This window comes from Aulonocara sp. 'chitande type north' Nkhata Bay, linkage group LG16 (genome assembly GCF_057382095.1).
Source record: "Aulonocara sp. 'chitande type north' Nkhata Bay isolate Kocher_YH1m ecotype deep benthic linkage group LG16, A_spYH_male_GT1.1, whole genome shotgun sequence".
Taxonomy (NCBI): Eukaryota; Metazoa; Chordata; class Actinopteri; order Cichliformes; family Cichlidae; genus Aulonocara; species Aulonocara sp. 'chitande type north' Nkhata Bay.
The window spans coordinates 9,307,184-9,330,031 of NC_141359.1; the positions used below are offsets into that span (position 1 = coordinate 9,307,184).

General features: G+C 39.8%; 1 protein-coding gene across 1 annotated transcript in view; it reads left to right on the plus strand.

Annotated features, from left to right (window-relative positions):
* Positions 1-22,848, plus strand: part of rnf17 (ring finger protein 17) — a 38,922-nt gene that overhangs the window by 10,139 nt on the left and 5,935 nt on the right. The window contains exons 13-31 of the mRNA XM_086265449.1: positions 1,105-1,276; positions 1,470-1,611; positions 1,946-2,136; positions 2,273-2,402; positions 4,708-4,870; positions 5,952-6,067; positions 6,550-6,667; positions 6,766-6,883; positions 8,129-8,380; positions 11,908-12,055; positions 12,470-12,582; positions 12,964-13,054; positions 14,071-14,192; positions 14,464-14,650; positions 14,764-14,875; positions 15,179-15,342; positions 16,185-16,304; positions 22,485-22,565; positions 22,657-22,779. Coding sequence (XP_086121575.1) covers positions 1,105-1,276; positions 1,470-1,611; positions 1,946-2,136; positions 2,273-2,402; positions 4,708-4,870; positions 5,952-6,067; positions 6,550-6,667; positions 6,766-6,883; positions 8,129-8,380; positions 11,908-12,055; positions 12,470-12,582; positions 12,964-13,054; positions 14,071-14,192; positions 14,464-14,650; positions 14,764-14,875; positions 15,179-15,342; positions 16,185-16,304; positions 22,485-22,565; positions 22,657-22,779 — 2,663 coding nt within the window. The remainder of the gene's footprint in view (positions 1-1,104; positions 1,277-1,469; positions 1,612-1,945; positions 2,137-2,272; positions 2,403-4,707; positions 4,871-5,951; positions 6,068-6,549; positions 6,668-6,765; positions 6,884-8,128; positions 8,381-11,907; positions 12,056-12,469; positions 12,583-12,963; positions 13,055-14,070; positions 14,193-14,463; positions 14,651-14,763; positions 14,876-15,178; positions 15,343-16,184; positions 16,305-22,484; positions 22,566-22,656; positions 22,780-22,848) is intronic.

Genomic DNA, 22,848 nt, shown 5'->3' on the forward strand with positions numbered 1-22,848 from the left:
TTGCTTCCTTGTTCCCTTTTTGATTATGGTTGAGTTTTCCATATACTGAGAATTAGGGCTGGGCCATATACCGTTCACGGTAATACTGGTGTAATGTTGGGCAACGATAGGAAAATGAAATATCGCGATAGAATATGGGTAAAACACACATACGCATTGCCTTTGTTTACATACGCACATGGCGGCGATGCAGAATGAGAAGAGCAAAAGTGGATCGTTAAATGAAACTGATGAACCAGAATTGGTTTGTAAAAATGCTGCAACTTCAGTGGTGTGGAACTGGTTTGGCTTTCATCCGTCAGATACACAACAAAGCACTATTTTTGGTAGAGCATGCTAGCGGGCCGTCGTTATTACCGTGTTTTTTTGTTTGTTTGTTTTTTGGAAAATACGGCACACTTAAAATCAATCCTTTGATTTTTCTGAAAATTGACAGTGTCCTTTATAATCTCGTGTGCCTTATGTATGAATTCTGGTTGTGTTTACTGACCTGGAAACGATTTTACGTGCTACACGGCACTTGAAAATCTGTCAAATGTTTCAGTACAACTTTGCTAAGCTACGAAGCCGGACCGCTTGATGGATTGTCGGAGCATTACGGTTACCGTAATCAGGCGCCTCGCGGAGTGATACGTACTTCTCTTCAACATAATATTACCGTATTGTGTGTGTGTGTGTATAACCCGTTTTTAAGTTTTGTGGATATTATACATGGTTATGCTGAGGATATGTTGGCCAGTTTCCACTGGAAATGCCTTTTGGTTAAACTGTCGGCAAGGAATTTGCATTTGCACTGTTAATTTTTATATAACTTTAATGCACTTAAAAAAGCTTAAAAAAAAGCTGCTTGTTTAAGTGAAAATACATTGATGTTCTTCTTTTTTTTGGACTAATAAAGTTGTGGAGTTGTAAAGTATTTTGTCTAGTGTCAATTATATCATCAGTTATATCGTTATCGCAAATTTTCAAATGTATATCGTGATAAATATTTTTGGTCATATCGCCGTGCTCTACTGAGAATGCATCAAGCCATACTTTTAATTCAGAATGGCTATAGAAATCGTCATGTTTGTTTGTTTTCTTTGATTTACGGTTTCTCTGCAGAATCCTTGATCTGTGTAAAGTGGAACGAGGGCCACTGGTGTCGGGCTAGAGTGGTCGAAGTCTTGCAGAAAGGCTCTTTAGAGCCTGTGAAAACCTGTGCAGTCACCCAGCTGGCTAGTATCCGAGTTTTCTTCCTTGATCATGGACTCACAAAAAGCATCACCATAAATAGGTACACACACACGCACTGCAGTAAACGTAGAACCCCAATTCCCCCAAGAAACTGGGACATTGTAGAAGATTATTTTGACTCTGTGTGTTGTTCATTTCTTTTTCATCAGAGAAGTGGCACATAAGTATACTATGTTTGAAGTTGTCTGTTCTTAGCTTTAGTTAATTCTGTATTGTTTGGATGAATTTACCAGCGAAGACGAGGCTACTGAGGCTTCACTGAGTGCTGTGAACAACCAGCTGAGAAAAGTGGGTAGAGCCGTAAAAAATGACTTGGCTCACTTTGCCCCAATGGTCATCAGATGTTCACTCAAGGACCTGGTGCCTTATGATGTGGTAAGACTGCGGAAATTTATAGACGGATATAGAATTTGTATTTTGAAGAATACTTTCTTGGAAGGTCGATATAGTAAAAGCTCCTTTTTCTTAAGTTTCACGTGCCAGTATTTCAAAAAGTACAAGAAAGAACCTAAATATGCTTTTTATGAGATATTTCTAATGAAGGAAAACAGTGAGTGTTTATTATCATTATTATTATTAAAAGTTCTATTCCCAGTGAAAGATGATACTAGTTTTTCATTGCTTCTTGAAATGTTAGTTGTATTTTTTATTGTGGATAAATATTGTCTGTGTGTGTGTGTGTGTGTGTGTGTGTGTGTGTGTGGCACAGACAAAGGGCTGGAGTAAAGAGGCACAGGTTGAATTCCGCAATGTGGTTGGCTCTGCAGCAGTGGAGATGCGGCCTTTGGGTCAGGACCGAGAGTCTTTGTTGGTAGACCTGCGGAAAGCTCCCGTGGAACAGTTCAGCTCCAGTGTATTCATCTCTATCAGAGAGTATCTTGTTTTCATTGAAGTAGCCAGGTACCCATAAATGTCATATAACCCAAACCCATAAGAATTAAATGTTATTCATTAGGACTGAATATAAATTTATTTTGAAGCTCTGTCACCAAAATGGCCTAAACTTGTCTATGTTTCCCCCAAAAACTGCTCATAGGTTTTATTCTCCAGTGACGCTGAGCAGGAAGCCTCTGCTGTACTACCCTCCTGTATATCCCAAGATTAACAGCGAGATCAGTGCTATGGTGTGCCATATCAACAACCCTGCTAACTTCTACATCAACCTGGTACTACACATGAACATGAATAAATATGTAATGTCCTCCAATTAATTCCAGATGCCAGCAATATAATTTAAATTAAAAAAATACACAAATTGCATTGCGTGGGGGGGGAAAAAATTATTAGGGGTGCAACAATACATGTATCGATATTGAACCGTTCGATATGGTGCTTTCGGTTCGGTACGCATATGTATCGAACAATACAAAAATTTTTATTTATTTCATCAACTTTCTTCTGACGATGCTGTCTGTGTTGAGCGCTCAGTGGATCTGCACTGTTGGGTGCAGATCCACTGAGCGCAGCGCAAGCTAGCAAGACAGAAGCTAAGCCCGTTGCAACATGCCAACTGCCTCAACGCTACCCAAAATTGAACCTCCCCCACCCTCATTCAGATCTGGCCTTTGGACCTATTTTGGTTTTCATGTGAAGTATGACCCTGATGGTAAGCGCGTCATGGACAAAAGTAAAACAGTATGTTGGATGTGCCACGCAATGCTCAATAGCTAGGTTTCATTTGACGTAGACGTGACGTCGACGTAAAGCGCGAAATTTGACTGGCGGTCGGAAGTGAAAAAGATAAGCGCAAAATCACAGACAGACAGTACGCAAAATGCCTATGTCCTGTTGTGTTTACGGATGCTCCAGTAGGTCGACCAGAGAAACTGATAAACGGTATTTTAGGGTACCAAAAATAGCCCAACGAAGAGGAGAAAAATGGAAAATTCTAACTGAAAAACGTAGGAAAAAATGGATTTTAAATTTACGTTTACAGTCGGGAGGAGCAGAGTCTGCCAATGCCCGTGTCTGCAGCGACCACTTCGTCAGAGGTAATGTTATGTTTGCAAACGAACTTATTAGCATTAGGTTGTCGTTAAATTCTCGTTTACTTAGTGCTTTTAAGTTAGTAGTCTAATATTGACTTGATTGGGACTATAGGCTGCCCAAGTGCTTTGGATGACGAAGAGTCGGAGGACTGGGCTCCGACGGTCAATCTCGGCTACGAACGAAAACCCAGATCGGAATCAGTTCTCAAACGAGAGAAAAGAATGAAGCTTAAGGCAGAACAGCATCGATGTGCAGAGGCGATTTTGGATATGCAACAGACGGCTGAGAGCCCGGATTTGAGCCTAGTGACAGTGGAGAACAGGCTACTAACCCTGCCATACAATTGCAATGAGCTGCAATCACTTCTCCATCCTCCTTTGCAATTACCCAAGTCTTCAGAGGTGTCTCGTTAGACCGCTGAGAATGGTTTACCTTGAAACAAACAACTGTCACTCTAACGAAGTCCTAAGGATGTGGCATGTTTGTTGACGTTAAAGCCGCTACCGCTAACTGTTAGCGTGTTTAAGATAAAGCAATATAAGAACAAACACTCACCCTTGCAAACACCAAACTGTATCCATCACGGAGACGTTTTGTTCCAAGGTTGTGGACCCACCCGCTGACAAAAAAATTGTACGCCTCCAGACTCTTGAAAGCTTTCATTTGCTGCCTAGTGTAGTAAGAAGTCTGGAGGACCAAGTAGTTGGTGATATCCACAGCCTCGATAGTAGGCAAATCCTTTACTTCTGTGGTGTATTCGGACATTTTCAAAGAATACGGATCACGTCCGATATATTTTTTAACTATCTGTTTATATCTCTCCCGAGAAACGGGGTCTAAAGTTGCACAATAGCTGCTCTCCTGACTCTCCACAGTGTCCTCCATGTTTACTTCCGCCCTCCACTCAAAAATCGCGCTGCCTCCGCACGTCATCAGAACCACGTGACCGCAACCCAACTATTGGTGGGAACTAGTGCGTCAGCGCAGTTAGCTTGTTAACGTGTTGATGCCGCCCAGACCCACGCACGGGGCGATCCGCGGTAACTCATTAACGGAGATTTGCCACGTTATGGCGTTAATGTAATTTTAATGAGATTAACGCTGACAGAACTAGTGGGAACACAACGAATATGACTGCGCATATACGCCAACATCATCCTAGTGCAAAGACAAGTGGAAGCAGACCAAAACAACAAACACGCATGCTACAAACTTTACCCGAGTCATTTAGACAGCCGTTAGCACAGGATTCTCCTTATGGGGGACCTGATATGTTTAATATGCTGCTGAGAATATAGCCCAGAAGAAGCGTATAGTAGAGCTTTTATTTTGGAAAGAGCCATTTCTCTGTAATAAACTCTCTTTTCCAAAGATGAGTGATTTTTCGATCAGATAGATTTATTTTATAGAGACAGAGATAGCATTTTGAATTTTTCCCACACTTATTGGTTAACTGAATCTATCTTCCAACATCGCCACCAGGTTGACAACATGGAGTTCATGTTGCTCTCAGCCAAGCTTCAAGAGTTCTACAATGATCTTGCATTGCTTGAAGAAGACAAGCTCAGCATCTACTGCCCTGTGATTGGACAATCCTGTGTTGCCCGTTTAGATGATAAGCTGTGGTACAGAGCTCAGGTGACAGGTAAGTGTGTGGGTGAGCATGTCAAAGATTGAATAAATGTTTTTACCTGTTTACCATACCTATTATTTAGCACTTCTTAGTGGTCTGATATAATAATGTAGTAGGAAGTAGTAATTTTCCCAATATCTCATTTGATATTACTGTGTTGCTTCCACAGTCCGCCTGCTAGAATGCAGGTTGCATTACCACACAGTTGGTAAGAGAAGAGAGAGACCAATAAGTTTATGTCCCTCTTCTCAGCTGTACAAGTAAAATGGCAGAAAATCGTACTAAACCCTGTCCCACACAGCATTAAATTATTTGGGCTTTTGTAATCTGTAATTAGTGGACATAAGTGTTTGAAAAGCAGCTGAACAGATAAAATGGTGCTAAATCTACATTTTCTATTTTTCATAATTTGTTAAACAGCTGCATAGTTAAAACATGCACTGTTACAAGTTTTAAAAAAATGACAACTGAATGTTAATCAGAAAGACTTGTTTATTTAACAGCAGCAGCATTTTTGTTAGCAAAACAAAAACAATTCCGTGGTTCTCATCCTCGACTGGAGTTAATTTAGGTTAGGTTAAAACTTTGGAACTATTCGGTTGAGTCAGTAAGCATTTGGCTTTGTTAAAACAACGGAAACATTTACAGAAAATGATTATAAGTGTGCATGCTACTAGTTAAGGCTGTCGAGGTTGTGGGTTTTCATTTTAGGCTGTTGGTATTGGGGTTTGCCATGTAACATCATGCAAAAATGACTCAAGATTGATCTCACATTGGATGTGTTCTAAGCATCGGTTGCTACAGGAAAATGGCTGGCAGTGGTTTCTGGCTCTTCCTTAGTTGCATAGAAAATGCTGCACCAAAGACTTGTGATTCTTTGGTTGTTAGCAGATTGCCATGCAATTTTTCAGGCTGCAAATACTTGTTATCGACTAGCAGAGCCATTGTTTTCTCATGAAGATATTTCTTCATACATAATTTTTTTTTTCACTTAATCTTCAACCTTTTCTTAAACCTTTGTTCAGCAAAACATTTTTATTTATTTTTTTTGCTGTACACTATTGTAACTGTTTGTCTGTGTGTGTCTGTGTAGGGCATCCAGGAGGAAGAAAAGTGGAGGTTCAGTTTGTTGACTTAGGCAACAGGAAAATCTTGTCAGTCAGCGACTTGAGGAAGATCAAAGATGAGTTCTTTGCCCTTCCTGCAAGGGTGAGACCACAGAATTTTATGTATTTTTTGTTTTTTAATTATTATTCATTATCGGAATTTATTGCATGTAAACAGAATCTACAGTATCTGTAAGTTGTGAACAAAAGTAACATACCTAAAAATCATCCAGTAAAATGAGTTCATTTCTTGACTCCAGTTCAGTTCAATTAAAATGGTCTAACATGAGGGTGTGTGCTCACTCCTTGATAAGGTTGAAAGTTATCAGTGTTTCCCACATATAGAGTTTAGTTATAATAATAATAATAATAATAATAATAATAATAATGGATTGGATTTATATAGCGCTTTTCGAGACCCTCAAAGCGCTTTGGGTGGGCTGGTCTGGTGTATTTGCCACCTTATTTTGGCATTTTGTTTAATATTTTATCATAAAATGAAAATGTACGTGTATTTGTTTATATTGTGTTAAAATTTTGAATAGCGTTGGGTTAAGTCAACAGGAAATGACTTCCTGTGTGCAGGCAATCAACTGCTGTTTGTCTGATGTGATTCCTGTGGATGGAGAGTCTTGGACCGATGCGTGTACTAACAGATTCATCAGCCTAGCCAACCAAAAACTGGTTACTATTATAGCTACAGGTACTGTTAATTGAAGTGTAAAACATAAGTTCCTCTGTAAACATACCACACAAAAAAGCCATTTATGTCATCTTTTGTTGTGTGTATGCTCCTTCCAGGACAAGGCCCTAAGTCTGAGCCTCTCCCAGTCAAACTGTTTCAAGGTGAAGTGAATGAGCCACTAACCAGCATTGCTGAACTGCTGGTCAAAGAGGAGCTGGCCTGCTTCAAAGAGAGGTTAGTTCTCCCAAGTTTGATATAGAACTTGCAATAGAAAGTGTTCATGATAAATAAGGGCATTCATTTGATTAGCGGGTAAATGTTTCCAACAAATTGCTCATAATGAAATGATTGTAAACTTAGAATTAATCAATTAAAAATGGGTACTGGGTAGTCGAAGCTGCCATGTTAACCCAAATCTTGAATACAGTGGCTTAGATGGACATCACCATTGCCCCTAATCATGGCTCATGTATGTGGCTACAGACCAGCCACATAGCACGCCAAAGGCAGAGAAAAAGAGAGCTTGTAGACATTCACTTGCTGTGGAAGCAGATTTTAATTAGAGATATGAGGGATCTATGTTTTACCATCTGAGAAGGGGCGCCCTTCACCAAAGAAGTGAAAAGGAAAAGAGGCAATGTTACCAGTATCTGGATATAAGGTTATCCTCTTCCTCCTCACCTCTAGCCTCATCTCATGACCTAACGTCAGAAAAGTTCCATAAATATGCAAATTTATTCCTGATATTGTCTCAATTACTTCATGTCAGCAGAATAAACATGTCTCTCCTATCTCTGTGCAACTGACAATGAGGTATAACTATAGCTGGTTAGAAGCTAACATTATGCAAGCTAAAGGTCACACTTCTCATCATTACATTCTCACACCGCATTAGAGTTTATTCGCTTTCAGTCCAACAACTTTAGATCAAGTTCAAAGAAAGTTTCAGTAACTCCGGCTAAAACTATCAGTAAACGTTACAGTTCTTTGCTGGAGTTCAGGATATCATCAGCAACTCACCTCAGTATTGCTGTTATTGGACAGAGGTGAGCTGCACAGACTCGTTGACTCACCCCAGGCTCTTCTCACAAAGTTTTATAGCCTCCCCCACAGTAAATAGACATGAACACATATTGGCAGATGCGAGGTAAACAGGGGACTGACATTCAACATTCACTAAAGATGAACAGCAGCCACCGTAGCTAGGATTATGTTCTTGAGTTCGGAGGGGTAAGAAAACAAACTCAATTAACTGCAGTCAAATGATGCAGTATTTTTCATGCTCTAACTTTAAGAATTTAATGTATCTTGTGCTTGTTGTGCCTCTTTATTTATATATTTTTTGGGGGGTGGGGGGGTTTGTTCTTTGTTTTGTTCCTTACAATCAATCATTGCACTTTTCTGCCAATTTAATGTACATTGTTTCCAGTTCACTTAATTTTCTTCTGTCACTGTCCACTTACGTCCCTTCTGATGTAGCCTGAACCCTAAGAATGCCTGGCCCTCTGGTGATGATTCAGCCATATGGGACCCTCCACTTGAGGTTGGATTAGCAACAGGGCTAGTTGATGTCCCAGACCAAATAATCTCTGGAAACCAAAAAGAGGACCCAATTGAGCCTCAGCTGAAGCTCCCTGCCCAACTCAAAGACCTGAAAGTGAGAGTCTGTCATGTCAACTCTCCAAGCAGCTTCTATGTCCGCTTCGCCCAGTACGACTCTCAGCTCAAAAGGTCAGCTTTGAAAAAGCAAGACGGTCATTATGATTATATCATTTTCTTGAATGAAATATTTATACAGATAGGTCATTCATCCAAGAATTATCTGTACTTTTCTATACTCATACAAGAGTATGAGTATAGAAAAGTACAGATAATTTTTTTTTTTTTTGCCTGTCCCGTTTGGTTCTTTTGCCATCAGAATTATTGTCTAAAGGCGAAGAAAGATACCCAACGGATTTACTTTACCAAATTGACCATCCCAGACTTGCCGTAATGGTCTATTTGATTCACCTTTTATTTCTATACTCATACTCAAAATGCTCATTCTTTACTACTTAGTCCTGTTAGCAGTTATTAGTACAATACAAATAAAACAAAGTACTACATTTGTCATCAGGTTGAGGGCACTAATTATACAGCAATAAAAGGGAATATAAGAACAAAGTTACTAAGAACAGATATAGCTAAAAGATGAAGTACATAAATGAAATATTGAACCACATATAAAATGGGGACACTAACTACAGTGGGGCAAAAAAGTATTTAGTCAGCCACCGATTGTGCAAGTTCCCCCACTTAAAATGATGACAGAGGTCAGTAATTTGCACCAGAGGTACACTTCAACTGTGAGAGACAGAATGTGAAAAAAAAATCCATGAATTCACATGGTAGGATTTGTAAAGAATTTATTCGTAAATTAGGGTGGAAAATAAGTATTTGGTCACCTCAAACAAGGAAAATCTCTGGCTCTCACAGGCCTGTAACGTCTTCTGTAAGAAGCTTTTCTGTCCCCCACTCGTTACCTGTATGAATGGCACCTGTTTGAACTCATCATCTGTATAAAAGACACCTGCCCACAGCCTCAAACAGTCAGACTCCAAACTCCGCCATGGCCAAGACCAAAGAGCTTTCGAAGGACATCAGGAAAAGTATTGTAGACCTGCACCAGACTGGGAAGAGTGAATCTACAATAGGCAAGCAGCTTGGTGTGAAAAAATCAACTGTGGGAGCAATCATCAGAAAATGGAAGACATACAAGACCACTGATAATCTCCCTCGATCTGGGGCTCCACGCAAGATCTCATCCCGTGGGGTCAAAATGATCATGAGAACGGTGAGCAAAGATCCCAGAACCACACGGGGGGACCTGGTGAATGACCTGCAGAGAGCTGGGACCAAAGTAACAAAGGTCACCATCAGTAACACACTACAACGGCAGGGAATCAAATCCCGCAGTGCCAGACGTGTTCCGCTGCTGAAGCCAGTGCATGTCCAGGCCCGTCTGAAGTTTGCCAGAGAGCACATGGATGATACAGCAGAGGATTGGGAGAATGTCATGTGGTCAGATGAAACCAAAGTAGAACTTTGTGGTATAAACTCAACTCGTCGTGTTTGGAGGAAGAAGAATACTGAGTTGCATCCCAAGAACACCATACCTACTGTGAAGCATGGGGGTGGAAACATCATGCTATGGGGCTGTTTTTCTGCCAAGGGGACAGGACGACTGATCTGTGTTAAGGACAGAATGAATGGGGCCATGTATCGTGAGATTTTGAGCCAAAACCTCCTTCCATCAGTGAGAACTTTGAAGATGAAACGAGGCTGGGTCTTCCAACACGACAATGATCCAAAACACACCGCCCGGGCAACAAAGGAGTGGCTCCGTAAGAAGCATTTGAAAGTCCTGGAGTGGCCTAGCCAGTCTCCAGACCTCAACCCCATAGAAAATCTGTGGCGGGAGTTGAAAGTCCGTGTTGCTCGGCGACAGCCCCAAAACATCACTGCTCTCGAGAAGATCTGCATGGAGGAATGGGCCAAAATACCAGCTACTGTGTGTGCAAACCTGGTAAAGACCTATAGTAAACGTTTGACCTCTGTTATTGCCAACAAAGGTTATGTTACAAAGTATTGAGTTGTATTTTTGTTATTGACCAAATACTTATTTTCCACCCTGATTTACGAATAAATTCTTTACAAATCCTACCATGTGGATTCATGGATTTTTTTTTCACATTCTGTCTCTCACAGTTGAAGTGTACCTCTGGTGCAAATTACTGACCTCTGTCATCATTTTAGGTGGGGGAACTTGCACAATTGGTGGCTGACTAAATACTTTTTTGCCCCACTGTAGATGGAAAAGCTATGTTGAATAAGTGAGTTTTTAAATGGGATTTAAAAGATAAAATGGAGTCTGACGCATGGATAGCAATGGGAAGGTTGTTCCACAGATTAGGTGCAACCAGGGCAAAAGCGCGGTCACCCCTAGATTTAAGTCTGGATCTAGGCTGAGCCAATTAGTATCTTGACAAGTAATTTAGGTTGTAGATTAATTAGATTTAGCTGTTTTATTGTATGATAGGTTGGCTGGCTGACTTAGATTAGATTAGATTAGATAGAACTTTATTAATCCCTCGGGTGGGTTCCTCTGGGAAATTCGATTTCCAAAAAAGCACAGCACCGACAGAAGTTACAGAGTTACAGAATATTATATATATATATATATACACACACACACACACACACACACACACACACACACACACACACACACACGTATATAAATACAGAGACAATATAAATAAAATATACGAAGGGGATAAATAGAATAAATAGGAATAAAAAATAAAAATACAAGTGAATTGCACATTTCAAGTATTGAGGTCTATTGCACTGTTGACTATTTACAAAAGTATTGCACAAAAGGTATTGTACAGTGAGGTGAAGAGGCACTACAGCTTAGTTGTTCCCCCCTCCTTTGTCCTCCTGTTTCCCCTCCCTCTCCCCTCCAGAGAGGAGTTAAACAGTCTGATGGCGTGTGGGACAAAGGAGACTTGAAATGCAAGTCAAGAACTGAACTGGGTTTTTTTGTTTTGTTTTGTTTTTTCCTCCCTCTTCTTATTGAGCACCAACACACAAATCACAACATATAAAGCAGTTGGTTGTTACTCCCATAATATAATACTGTGTAAATGTTTTGACCCTCTTCTTGTTTCTTTCTATTTTACTTCCAGACATTCTTGTCATTTTTAAGTGGTCTTGGGTTCTCCAGTCCGCTCTTTGTACCTTATCATTTTCATTGTAATGTTTTTTGCTTAAGTCACTTAAAACTGATCTCTGAATCATTCAAGCATTAAAAAAATGGCCAACTCAAGGCATGAAAAGCAAATAATTAATTTTAAATTGTATCAGAACTTTTATAGTAGCAGCCAAAACACATCGTTTGTTCCATTTCTTTAGTTGGATGTATGAAAAACACTAAAGATGTAATACTATTTTTGCACAACCATGTTTTTTCAAATAGTCGACAGATATAAATAGAAAATTAATAGAATTAATATTAATAGAAAAATTGACATATCTTGCCATTGTGTGCAGCATGTTCATTTAAAAATTGAGGAAACTGTGTGGAGGAAAAAAGAACAGGTGTTGGGCCTCAAGGCACTTTATGTTGTAAATTCATAAAGTTACTCTACAGTTGTTAAGGAGGTCCTGACACCCCTTTGGAGTTATATATACTGTCATGTTGCTTGTTTTTTCAGGATATGTGAACTGGTAAAGCAGGAGTGTGCACGAATAGAGCCCCAGGATGTGGAATGGAAGGCAGACATGTACTGTGCTGCACTCTTCAATGGAGTTTGGGAGAGAGCACAGATATGCTCTGACGTCACATCTAGCGACAGTGCAGAGGTAAAACAAGTGTTGCTCCCAAAAAACACCATCAAACTATTTTCTTTTAATCCAAGAGTTAAATGGCACTGAAAGTCAGTATTACATGTAAATAATCTTTTTTTTTAAATCCAACAAACTGCATGTTGGCAGAGATGTATATCATTTGCAGTTGAATATAATAGTAACTGTAGCTTGATACTTTCAGATAATAAAGATTTGTTGATTTTTTTAATTTATTTATTTTTTAATGGGAAGGTTGTAGGACTCCTCTGATTTACATTGTTATGCATGACTTTTTCTGTTACCTCTAAGGGTGCAAAATGAGGTCAAACCATTGATTCATAACAGCTGTCCAGACATACTAGAATTTCTCTTTAAATGCATAATTATAGCATTATCAACACTGATTATGTCTTTGCTGGCTGGTACCAGGTGAGACTGTGTGATCACGGAAAGATGATGAAGATCGATGTCAGTAACCTGCGACCGTTGCCATCTTCCTTGATTGGCTCCCTAGCACTTGAGTGCACTCTTAACGACATCAGGTTACACACACACAGACACTCACAGAGTTTAATTACAAACAAGGACACGTATAATATATTTGCCAATAAGAAGTAGGGCCAGGTTGTTTAATTTAAATGTAATGTCACAGTATGACAATTTGACAGTAGTAATAATAATAATAATCATAGTAGTTATGTTAACCAGTAAACCTCTGATTTTTTAAAGTTTTTAATCAGTTAATGTGCTGTTACAGTTTTGTGATGGTGTATATAGATGTGTCCCCATTAGTTTTACTATAATGTGACAGCTTGATTTTGCTGCCATACAGTTTCAGTACTCTGGTTTGGATAAAAGGTGTACTACTCCAGTTTGTGTTTCTTTCTCACTTTTTCTTTTTATTTGCTCTTTGTCCCTTTTAGGCCCACGGGAGGCCGATCTACCTGGACAAATACAGCCTGTGACTCATTCTCCTACTACTTGACAGGAGCCTCGGCTGTTATGACGATCAAGGTCTTCCTGTCTTTTCCACCCGTTATCACCCTGTCACTACCCGATCCGTACCGGAAACCCGATCGGTACCCCGCATGCGCAAATCTTACGTCACTTCCTCTCTTTGCCAACATTGCGACATTCAATACATTTGAATGATACGGTTAGCGCCCAGTTAGCTCCTAGCATTTCTCGGCAGCTCTGCCTCCTTTTCGACTACCAGGACATTTAAACAATGAATAATCCGTATCCGCAACAAATTTTTGCTTTTCTCCTCAACAGAAAGCGTTCCCCGATTGAACAACAGCGCCGTAAAATAAGAAGAATGGTGCCTAATGACAGAGTTAATAATACAGACTTTATAATATGTCACGTGAAGATTCAGCAGCCAGATGAAGTGTTTACTGGCAATTGACAGTGATAGCGGACATTATCATCACTTTTCCAACAATCCTCTCCACACAGACAAGCATAAACACACTCGATTATCACTAAATCAAATTTAACACACGTTTGTAATGACGCTAATTCAGTTTACAATAGGGTTCATTCGCTCAGTCAGCAGGTGGCGGTATCCTCGTACACTGGGGAGTACACTGCCATTAAACGAACAGAAGAAGAAGAAGAAAACCCCTGCACATGCGCGGTACGGATCGGGTAGACCCGATTTGTACGGTCTGACTTTGCACATGCGCAGTAAGGATCGGGAGTCCCGATCTGTCACTATCTTTTAATTTTTTTATTTTTGTCTACATTATATTAAATGTTTCATTATCGGAAACATGTTAAGAGATACTTGTTATTCTTAACATCTTAACAGATACTCTGACCTGTAACTATCGTAAAATGCTTCGACCGGAAGTAGACACCTTTCACGCATGCGGGGTACCGATCGGGTTTCCGGTACGGATCGGGTAGTGACACGCCCAGTTTCTTTCTACTTTGATTTTTGCCTGTTTTTTTGGGTGGGGGTGTTTGTTTGTTTGTTTTTCTGCTTTTCAAAGTATGTTTCTCTCTACTACTTTCTCATTTTCAAGGAGTTAACAGATGAGCGTCCAGTACCTGTCACTTTGTTCTGCTCCAATAGAATGGGAGAGTTTATCAGCATTGCAGATTTTCTGGTTAGTGAAGGCCTCGCGCTCAGGCAAAGAAAACCAAGGTGTGTGAGTGCATGTTCCACATGCATTGTGGGGTCAGGTGTGTTGGTGTGCACAGGCTTATTCTCCTTCTCCAAATAATCTCTCTTAACCTCTTCTGAATCCCTGTACTTCTGGTAGACATTGCAAAACATCAGAAATATTGTAAATATAAGAAAACCAGACACAGCAGAGTTTATTTATTTATTTTATAACCACTAGTTGATATTCCAGTTTAAGCAAATGTTTCTAATGTATATCCTGTCTTTTGTTTGTGGCTTTGCCCTGTTGCAGCAATATTAATGTTCAGCAACCCAAAGACATGGATCCACCATCTACAGTGAGAGAGGTACAAAACAAGAGTGAGACAGAAACCAGTTCCCCATCTGTTCCTGTTATTTCCTTCCCCTTCCAGTCATCCACTGTCAGTGGTCACATGCCTCCAAAACCAGCCCCTCGCTCCATTATGACAGCTGAGAAGGTGATTATGCACACACCAAGATTTTGTGTTATAAAAATAGACAAAAATGTCATTAATGATAATGTGGTATATAATAATTCTCCAAGCCAATATTTGTGTGTCTGTGTATGCAGGTAAAGACTTCATTGTACCAACCCCCAGAGCTGCCATGTCTTGGTCACATTCAGATAAGCATTTCTGCTGTTGGAGAGGACGGTCTCATTTATGTGAGAACACAAAATGCAGGTACACAAAAGATCACGCCATTATTTTTATTTATATTTTTTTACCTCTACATACTTGCATAGCTTACATCTTATCATAGAAAGGAAATTGGGCTTAAAATATATTAACTGCGCTGCATATGCTTTAAGGAGAAGTAACTGTCAAAGTTAGCTGTCAGGGCTGGACCTTAAGAACAGTCCTGTTGTTAAAAACAGTCATTAATAGGCCTGGAAAGTGCTGCTGTTTGTATCTGTTCTATTGTATTAGGTTGATTAAGTGTACCTGTCTAAAGTGAAAGTTAAAGTATATTTTGTCATCTGTCAGGTTATCAGCTGGAGCAGCTTAAGGAGAGGATTCAGCAGAGCATGAAGGCATTGCCCAGACAGAAGCCCTACACCTGGAAATCAGTCTTGGGCTGTGCTGTCATTGGACCTGACATGTTGTGGTACCGAGGACAGCTGTTGGAAGTGCTGGGAGGGCATGTTAAGGTCCATTTTTTTTATTTCCTTTAGTGCTTTTAAAGTAAATGCATTTTGCATTTAATAATAATAAATAATACATTTTATTTGAAAGCGCCTTTCAAAACACTCAAGGTCGCTGTACACAGTAGAATAAAAGCGACATAAAAGCAAGAAGTTTACAGAATCACAAAAGCATAAGACATAAACAAATGAAATAGGAGAGTGGAAAGGTTATGTGGGATAAGCTATTTTGTACAAGTGGGTTCTGAGTTTGGACTTAAAGAGAGAGAAGGAAGAGATGTTTCTTAAATCAGGAGGTCGGGAATTCCATTTAAACAAGAGAAAAGCTAAAACCAAGGCCAGACAATGGATAGATTTCTGTAAGATACTGAGTATAAATTGACTGTATTTTTAGCTTTAGTGATATAAAAAGTAATATATGTTGCTTATTTAGTATTACCATCAATAGTTACACTTGATGGAATAATCTCTGATATTCCAACTACAATATGTCATCAATGGCAGCTGTAGCTCAGGTAGTAGAGCGGGTCACTAAATGGAAGGTTGTTGGTTCGATCCCAGTCTGCTCCAGTCTCCATGCCAAATATCCTTGGGAAGATACCAACCCCAGGTTGCTCTCCTATGCATTCATCAGAGTGTGAATGTGTATGAATGTTAGTTAGGTAGCACTGACAACTTAGAAAAGTGCTTGTGTGAATGGGTCTGATTGGGTGAATGAACAAGTTGTATAAAGCACTATATAAGAACCAGTCCATTTACCAATATTATATGCTAAACTGCATATAACATTTAAAAACATTCATTTGATGGTACGTTAATACAACTTTTGTTCATGTTTATATTACCAGGTGCAGTATGTCGATTATGGTCTGGTGGAGAACATCCCGGTGGTTCATGTGTACCCCATCCTCCTGTGTGACGATGTACCTCAGCTCTGCATGATCTGCCAGCTGCTTGGCATCAACCCTGTAAGGAAGAGATTGTGTCTGTCACTCCATCCATCTTTTATTTTTTTTTTAAAAAGACTGCTGATGTCACGTGATGCGTCGAGCTGAGCAGACGTGAGTTTATGAGCTCTGCACTGGACAGCTGTAAAATATTGGTATTTTAGCTCATTTTTGCCAACAAGTTGCCTCGAATATCTATATAATGTCTCTAGACGAGTTTTTCGCACACCCTGGATCAAGCAAAAAGAGAGAAATGGGCAAACGTGGAGTCAAAGCAAAAGCTAGCAGTGACCTGGTAGCTAGCAATTGCCCCGAAAAGGAGACCATGTGCGACGCTGAGGATGCACTAAGTACACTGCGGGATGACGTGATTGTGGACAAGGTGACTTCTAACATATCCAAGTATATGGATATCAAGATATCCGAAGTCATAAATCCAATAAACGAGCTCACCGAGAAATTCGACAATCTGATAGAAAGAATGGAAACCGTGGAGCAGCGGGTCTCGGACTTGGAAGATGTCACGGCTACAAATGAGCCACGTATTGCCGCTCTCGAGACCCAGCTTAAGAAGGCCATGGAGCGTCTGGAAAGCTTTGAGAATCAGAGCCGGCGGCAGAACGTGAGGATTGTCGGGATAAAGGAAGGCGCGGAGGGCAGAGCACCAGTGGACTTTTTAAAAAAATGGATACCAGAAGTCCTGGGCCTTCAACAGGGTGCCATTACAGTCGACAGAGCCCATCACACTGGACCACCTATGAGGCTTACCGGCACGGAGGGACCGCGTGCAGTACTGGTCCGGCTTCATTACTACACCGATACACAGAGGATTCTCCAGGCTGCCAGGGCTAAAGGTACCGTAAACACAGAGGCAGGAAAAGTATCCTTCTATCAGGATTTCTCCGCCGAGGTGGCTCGAAAGAGAAAGGAGTCGGCGAATGCGCGTAAAGCTCTCCGAGAGGCGGGGATCAAATATTCCTTCCTTTATCCAGCCATCATTAAAATATTTAACCCCGATGGCACCAGCATCTCCCTCGCGACCACCCAGGATGTCAAGGACTATATGAGCAAATTGCCAAGACCTAAATAAACTGTTGGTGCACGACAGCGTCATTGTAACATAAGTTACAAACTCAAGGCTTACAGCATTATAGTATTGATAACGAGCTACGGTATAGAGTATACTTTGATTTTTGACATACACTCCAGTGCAGGGATGTTACGCGTTTGTGGCCCCCCACAGCTGTACTTTAGAGTAGGGTACATCTAGATGTGTAATTTATTTTTTGTTATTTTGTGTTATTTGTGTTGGGGAGGGTTGAGGTTTCCAGGCTTTGTGTTCAGGTTTTGCTGGGAACCAGTGTTCTTGTTTTATGCTCAATTATTTTGGTTAATAGGCTCAGACTGGTCAAATGTAGATTTGGTTAAATATGTAAACAGCACAATATATACATTACTTTTCCTATATGTCAGTTAAGATAAGTACTTGGAATGTTAAAGGGTCCAACAATGTGGTGAAAAAAAAGTCCATTTTAAATTCTCTGAAGAAAGATTTGACTCACATTGCTTTTTTGCAAGAAACCCATTTGACAGATGATGAACACAGAAAATACTGTAGAGAATGGGTTGGTCAAATTTTTTTCTCATCCTACTCCACAAATAAAAGGGGGGTTATTACCCTTATACACAAAAATCTTCCCTTCAATGTTACAGCCACTCACAAGGACAATGAAGGAAGATATATATTGGTTAAAGGGATGTTGCATGGGGAAACTGTTCTCCTAGGTAATATATATGCGCCGAATACACAGGATGGCGAATTTTATACGGTATTATTTAGTCAATTAGTGGACATGGACTGTGCTAATATAATATTAGCGGGTGACTTTAACTGTGTTTTATGCCCTAAAATGGATAAATTTCCCCCACAATCTATCTTGACCAACAACTCCAAAGCCCTTTGGCAAATTATAAATGAGCTTGACCTTATAGATGTCTGGTGACACTATAATCCACTATCTAAGGAGTACACTTTCCATTCTAACCCTCACTTGTCAGCATCTCGTATAGATTATATTTTTATGTCCAAGTGTATCAGTCAGTTAGTTCAGCAGGTAAATATTGGTCATATAGGTCTCTCTGACCATGCTCCTGTTGTCTTAACCATTCAACCCATGAGACATATTGAGCGCTCTAGGTCTTGGAAGATGAGCACACTGTCTCTTTTGGATGAGAAATTTATACATTTCACAACAGAGCAAACAACAGTATTCTTAGAAATAAATGATAAAGAGGAGATAGACACGAGAACTTTATGGGATAGCTATAAGGCTTACATGAGAGGGATGATTATTTCATACACAAGTCATAAAAGGAAGCAACGATTAATAAGGCAGTTAGAGATCGAGAATAATATAAAAAAAGCTGGAGAAACAATACTATGTAACAAAATCAGCTGAAACATTAAGTGAGCTTAATATTGCCAGGACATCTTTGCGTAATTTGATAATGCGAAAGGCTGAAAGAGATGTCCTTCTTGCCAGACAACAGCTTTTTGAATCAGCTAGTAAGCCTAACCGCTTTCTGGCTCGTCTTGCAAGGAATACTCCATCAAGTTCCTTTATCACAGCTATTGTGGATGTGAATGGTGAAAGACAAGTAGGAAACCGTCAGATTAATGAGTGCTTCAGAGAATTCTATACAAACTTATATCAATCTGAGATGGCCATAACAAGGCTTAACTCAGGCTTCTTCCTAAACGACTTAGTATTCCCTCAGCTTTCTGAAGATCAGGTAAGCCTGCTGGAGTCACCCATAACAATGATAGAGGTGGATAAAGCACTCAAGTCAGGGAAATGTCCTGGGGCAGATGGTTTCCCAGTAGAATTTTTTAAGGTAATGAAAATGAAGTTAAATAGTTTATTATTAAGGGTTTTTAATAAAGCATTTGAAGAATCGAAACTCCCAGAATCTATGTACCAGGCTAATATAACATTGATAGCTAAAAAAGATAAAAATCCAGAGTCATGCTCATCTTACAGGCCTATTTGTCACGGCTGCCGAGGCGAGCCGTGTGGAGTTGGAAAAAGGACCCAAGAGCAAGCAGTGTATGAAAAGATTAGTGGAGTTTATTTACAAGGTGTCAGTGGCAGGAACAGAAAACGAATAATGAGACAAACTAACGGAAACCTAAACTGGGAAAACTAAAGAGCAACTAGAAATCCACAGGACACGGGGTGAAAGGCAGAGAGACGCAGACTGACGGAGGATACAAAAACGCAGAGAGACACAGATGAATGCAGAAAAGCGCGGACTTACATGGAGTAATACAGACGAACCGGCAACAGGCAGGAGAACACACAGGGCTTAAATACACACACCAGTAATCAGGGGATAAGAGACAGGAGGGCAACACAGCTGGGAGAAATCAGAGCTGACGGGACAGGGGAAATGTAAACTGAACACACTCACATCAGACATGAACCTTCAGAATAAAACAGGAAATTAACAGACAGAGAACCAGACAGGACACTGAACTTGACAGGCAGACTCATGAGCAGACACAATAACACCATGGACAGACAGAGGGAACACAGAGAAGTGGGAGCAGGCAGGCAAAGAACAGAAACCTAACAAATGGCAAAATAACAACAGAATACACACTCGGAATGAACAAAAGCATAAGGAAACACAAAACACTGAGTCCTCAGACTCAGGACCATGACACTATTAGCCTTCTTGGTGCTGATAATAAGATACTTTCAAAGATACTGGCTCTTAGGCTAGAAAAAGTAATGTGCTCTATCGTGCATGCTGATCAGACAGGCTTTATTAAGGGGAGGAATTCTTATAATAATACTCTACACCTATTTAATATTATTCATTTTTTAAATTTTCATCAGATCCCTGGGGTTGTTGTCTCTATGGATGGCGAAAAGGCATTCGATAGAATTGAATGGGAATATATGTTTGAAATAATGAGAAGATTTGGGTTTGGAAAAAACTTTCTGGGGTGGATCAAAATTATATACAAATCACCAATAGCATCTGTGTTAACTAACGGCTTGTTATCTTCCCCATTTTCACTGAGCAGAGGTACAGCACAAGGTAGCCCATTGTCACCACTATTATTTGCTTTGGCCATCGAGCCCTTGGCCATGGCCATTAGACAAAATCCAAGTGTTCTTGGAGTTAAAATTGGGGATAGACAACATAAAATTCTGCTTTATGCAGACGATATTCTTCTGACACTGACTGACCCGGTTAACTCTTTACCCGTTCTTATTAGGTGTATCAAGGACTTTGGTCTTATATCTGGATACAAAGTAAATTTTGATAAATCTGTTATAATGACTTTGTGTAGTGGAGGGGATAATGAACCTTTATATGTTAAACCTTTTCATTGGGCACCATCAGGTTTTGTATATTTGGGAGTTAAAGTTACACCAAATGTTGGACACTTGTATAGAGAAAATATTAATGGAATGGTTCAAGATCTTCGGGAGATGCTGACAAGATGGAGATCACTTCCGATATCATTTTTGGGAAGAATAAATCTCATTAAAATGGTAATCCTGCCGAAAATATTATATCCCACAGGCATGTTGTTTGCAATCTTGAAATCAGAAGATATTAAAGTAATTAACAAGGCTATAGTGGATTTCATTTGGGCAGGAAGAAAACCCAAAATTAAATTGGAGACACTACAGTTACCGAAAGATCTGGGCGGGTGGGGAGTGCCAAACATAGAAAATTATGTCCTCTCAACACAAGCGAGGGTTCTTTCTTCCTGGATACATGAACATTCTGATCTGCCATGGCTAAATATTGAGGAAGTATTATGTAAACCATCCTCACCTGTTAACTTCTTAGGGAAACGTCTAAATGACTTACCTCACGTAATAAAGCATAACCCACTGATATATAATGCTATGTGGACGTGGGGAAAACTGAGAAAAAATTTTAACAGTAGTCTTCCGTTTAATATCTTGTCAACGTTTATAAATAATCCAGACCTTCTGCCACAAAACATAGGGTCAAGCTTTGTGGGATGGCATAAAGTAGGTGTAAAGAGGTTTTATGACGTCTTTAAACATGGTGAGTTTAAATCATTTGAATCCTTGAAGTCCCAGTATTCTATGTCAATACTGAGTTTTATAAGTATTTGCAATTGAGAAATTATGTGTTAAAAAATGCTAAATCATTACAAATCTCAACTGCCTCTTTTCGGTTGGAGAAATTTTTTCTGGATAATAGGGAGCATAAACATTTTGTATCAAAGTTTTATTCCGAGATTTATGCCCTAATTGTGGATAAACTGGCATGGTTGAGAAAATCTTGGGGGACGCTGCTTAAATGTGAAATAGATATACAGGCATGGGACAAAATTTTGCTCCTTCCATCCAAAATCTCTGTTTGTAACCGATTTGAAGAACTGCAGTACAAAATTTTGCACAATGTGTATATTTCTCCGTATATTCATAGTAAGTATAATATGGGAATATCTCCAAACTGTCTCAAGTGTAAGGTCAGAGTGGGCACTAGATTCCACTGCTTGTGGGAATGTGCTATTATTCAGTCATTTTGGAGGTCTGCGCCAATATTAGTACAGCCATTGGTCATCAGGCGACAGAAAACCCATTAATGTGTATATTGGGATATATTCCTGTCTCACTGGTACAACATGAGCATGTAATTCAGTCACTGTTGATGTTGTCCAGGAAAAGCATTATGTTGAGATGGGTGGGGGCTGAGCCTCCCTCCATTTCTCTATGGAAGTCGCTCATCATTGAAGTTATGACTCTGATCAGGCTGGGACATTATATTGATGGGAGCTCCCGAATTTTTGTGGACAAATGGAAGAGACCACTGGAAGCACTGGGAGTAACCTATAAACTGGATCCTAGAGGACAACAGTTATGGACATAATGTTGTAATATTCTAGTGCTGTGTAGTGTTATTATTTTGGATGTGAACCAGTCTTATATTTGTTGGGGAAAAAAGTTAAATAAAAAAAAAAAAAAAAAAAAAAAAAAAAGACTGCTGATGGAATAAATGTTTATCCCTGAAGAGCAGCAGAAGATTACCTCCTCCATAAAGCCAGTTATAGTTTCTAAAATGAGAGCCTAATTACAATGTTTTTCTTGAATACAATAGAATCAAAGTGGAAATAATTCTACTTTTGTGCCTCTGTTTCTTCAGGTTGGTGGTAAATGGCAGCAGGATGCAGTGGCCTTGATGAGAGAGGTGTTACTAAACCGCAGTGTGGATATGAACGTTGTGGTAAAAATGCACAAATGAGTCATTGTTTATAAACATATGTGGACAATTATATGTATATGATCCCTTGTGTGCATTTGTTTTCGTGTGGTAGGAGCTGCCAGCTGATCCAAGAGGACCTGTCACTGTTGAGCTCTTCATAGATGGTTTGAGCCTCAGCAGGATCCTCTGCCAACATGAACATGCCTCCATGGATCGGACTGTGTCGCCAGATAAGGTCTCTGTGTGTGATAGACTGTTTTTTCCGAAATTAAGCAATGCCAGTAATTTACTCAGGAGTATGTGT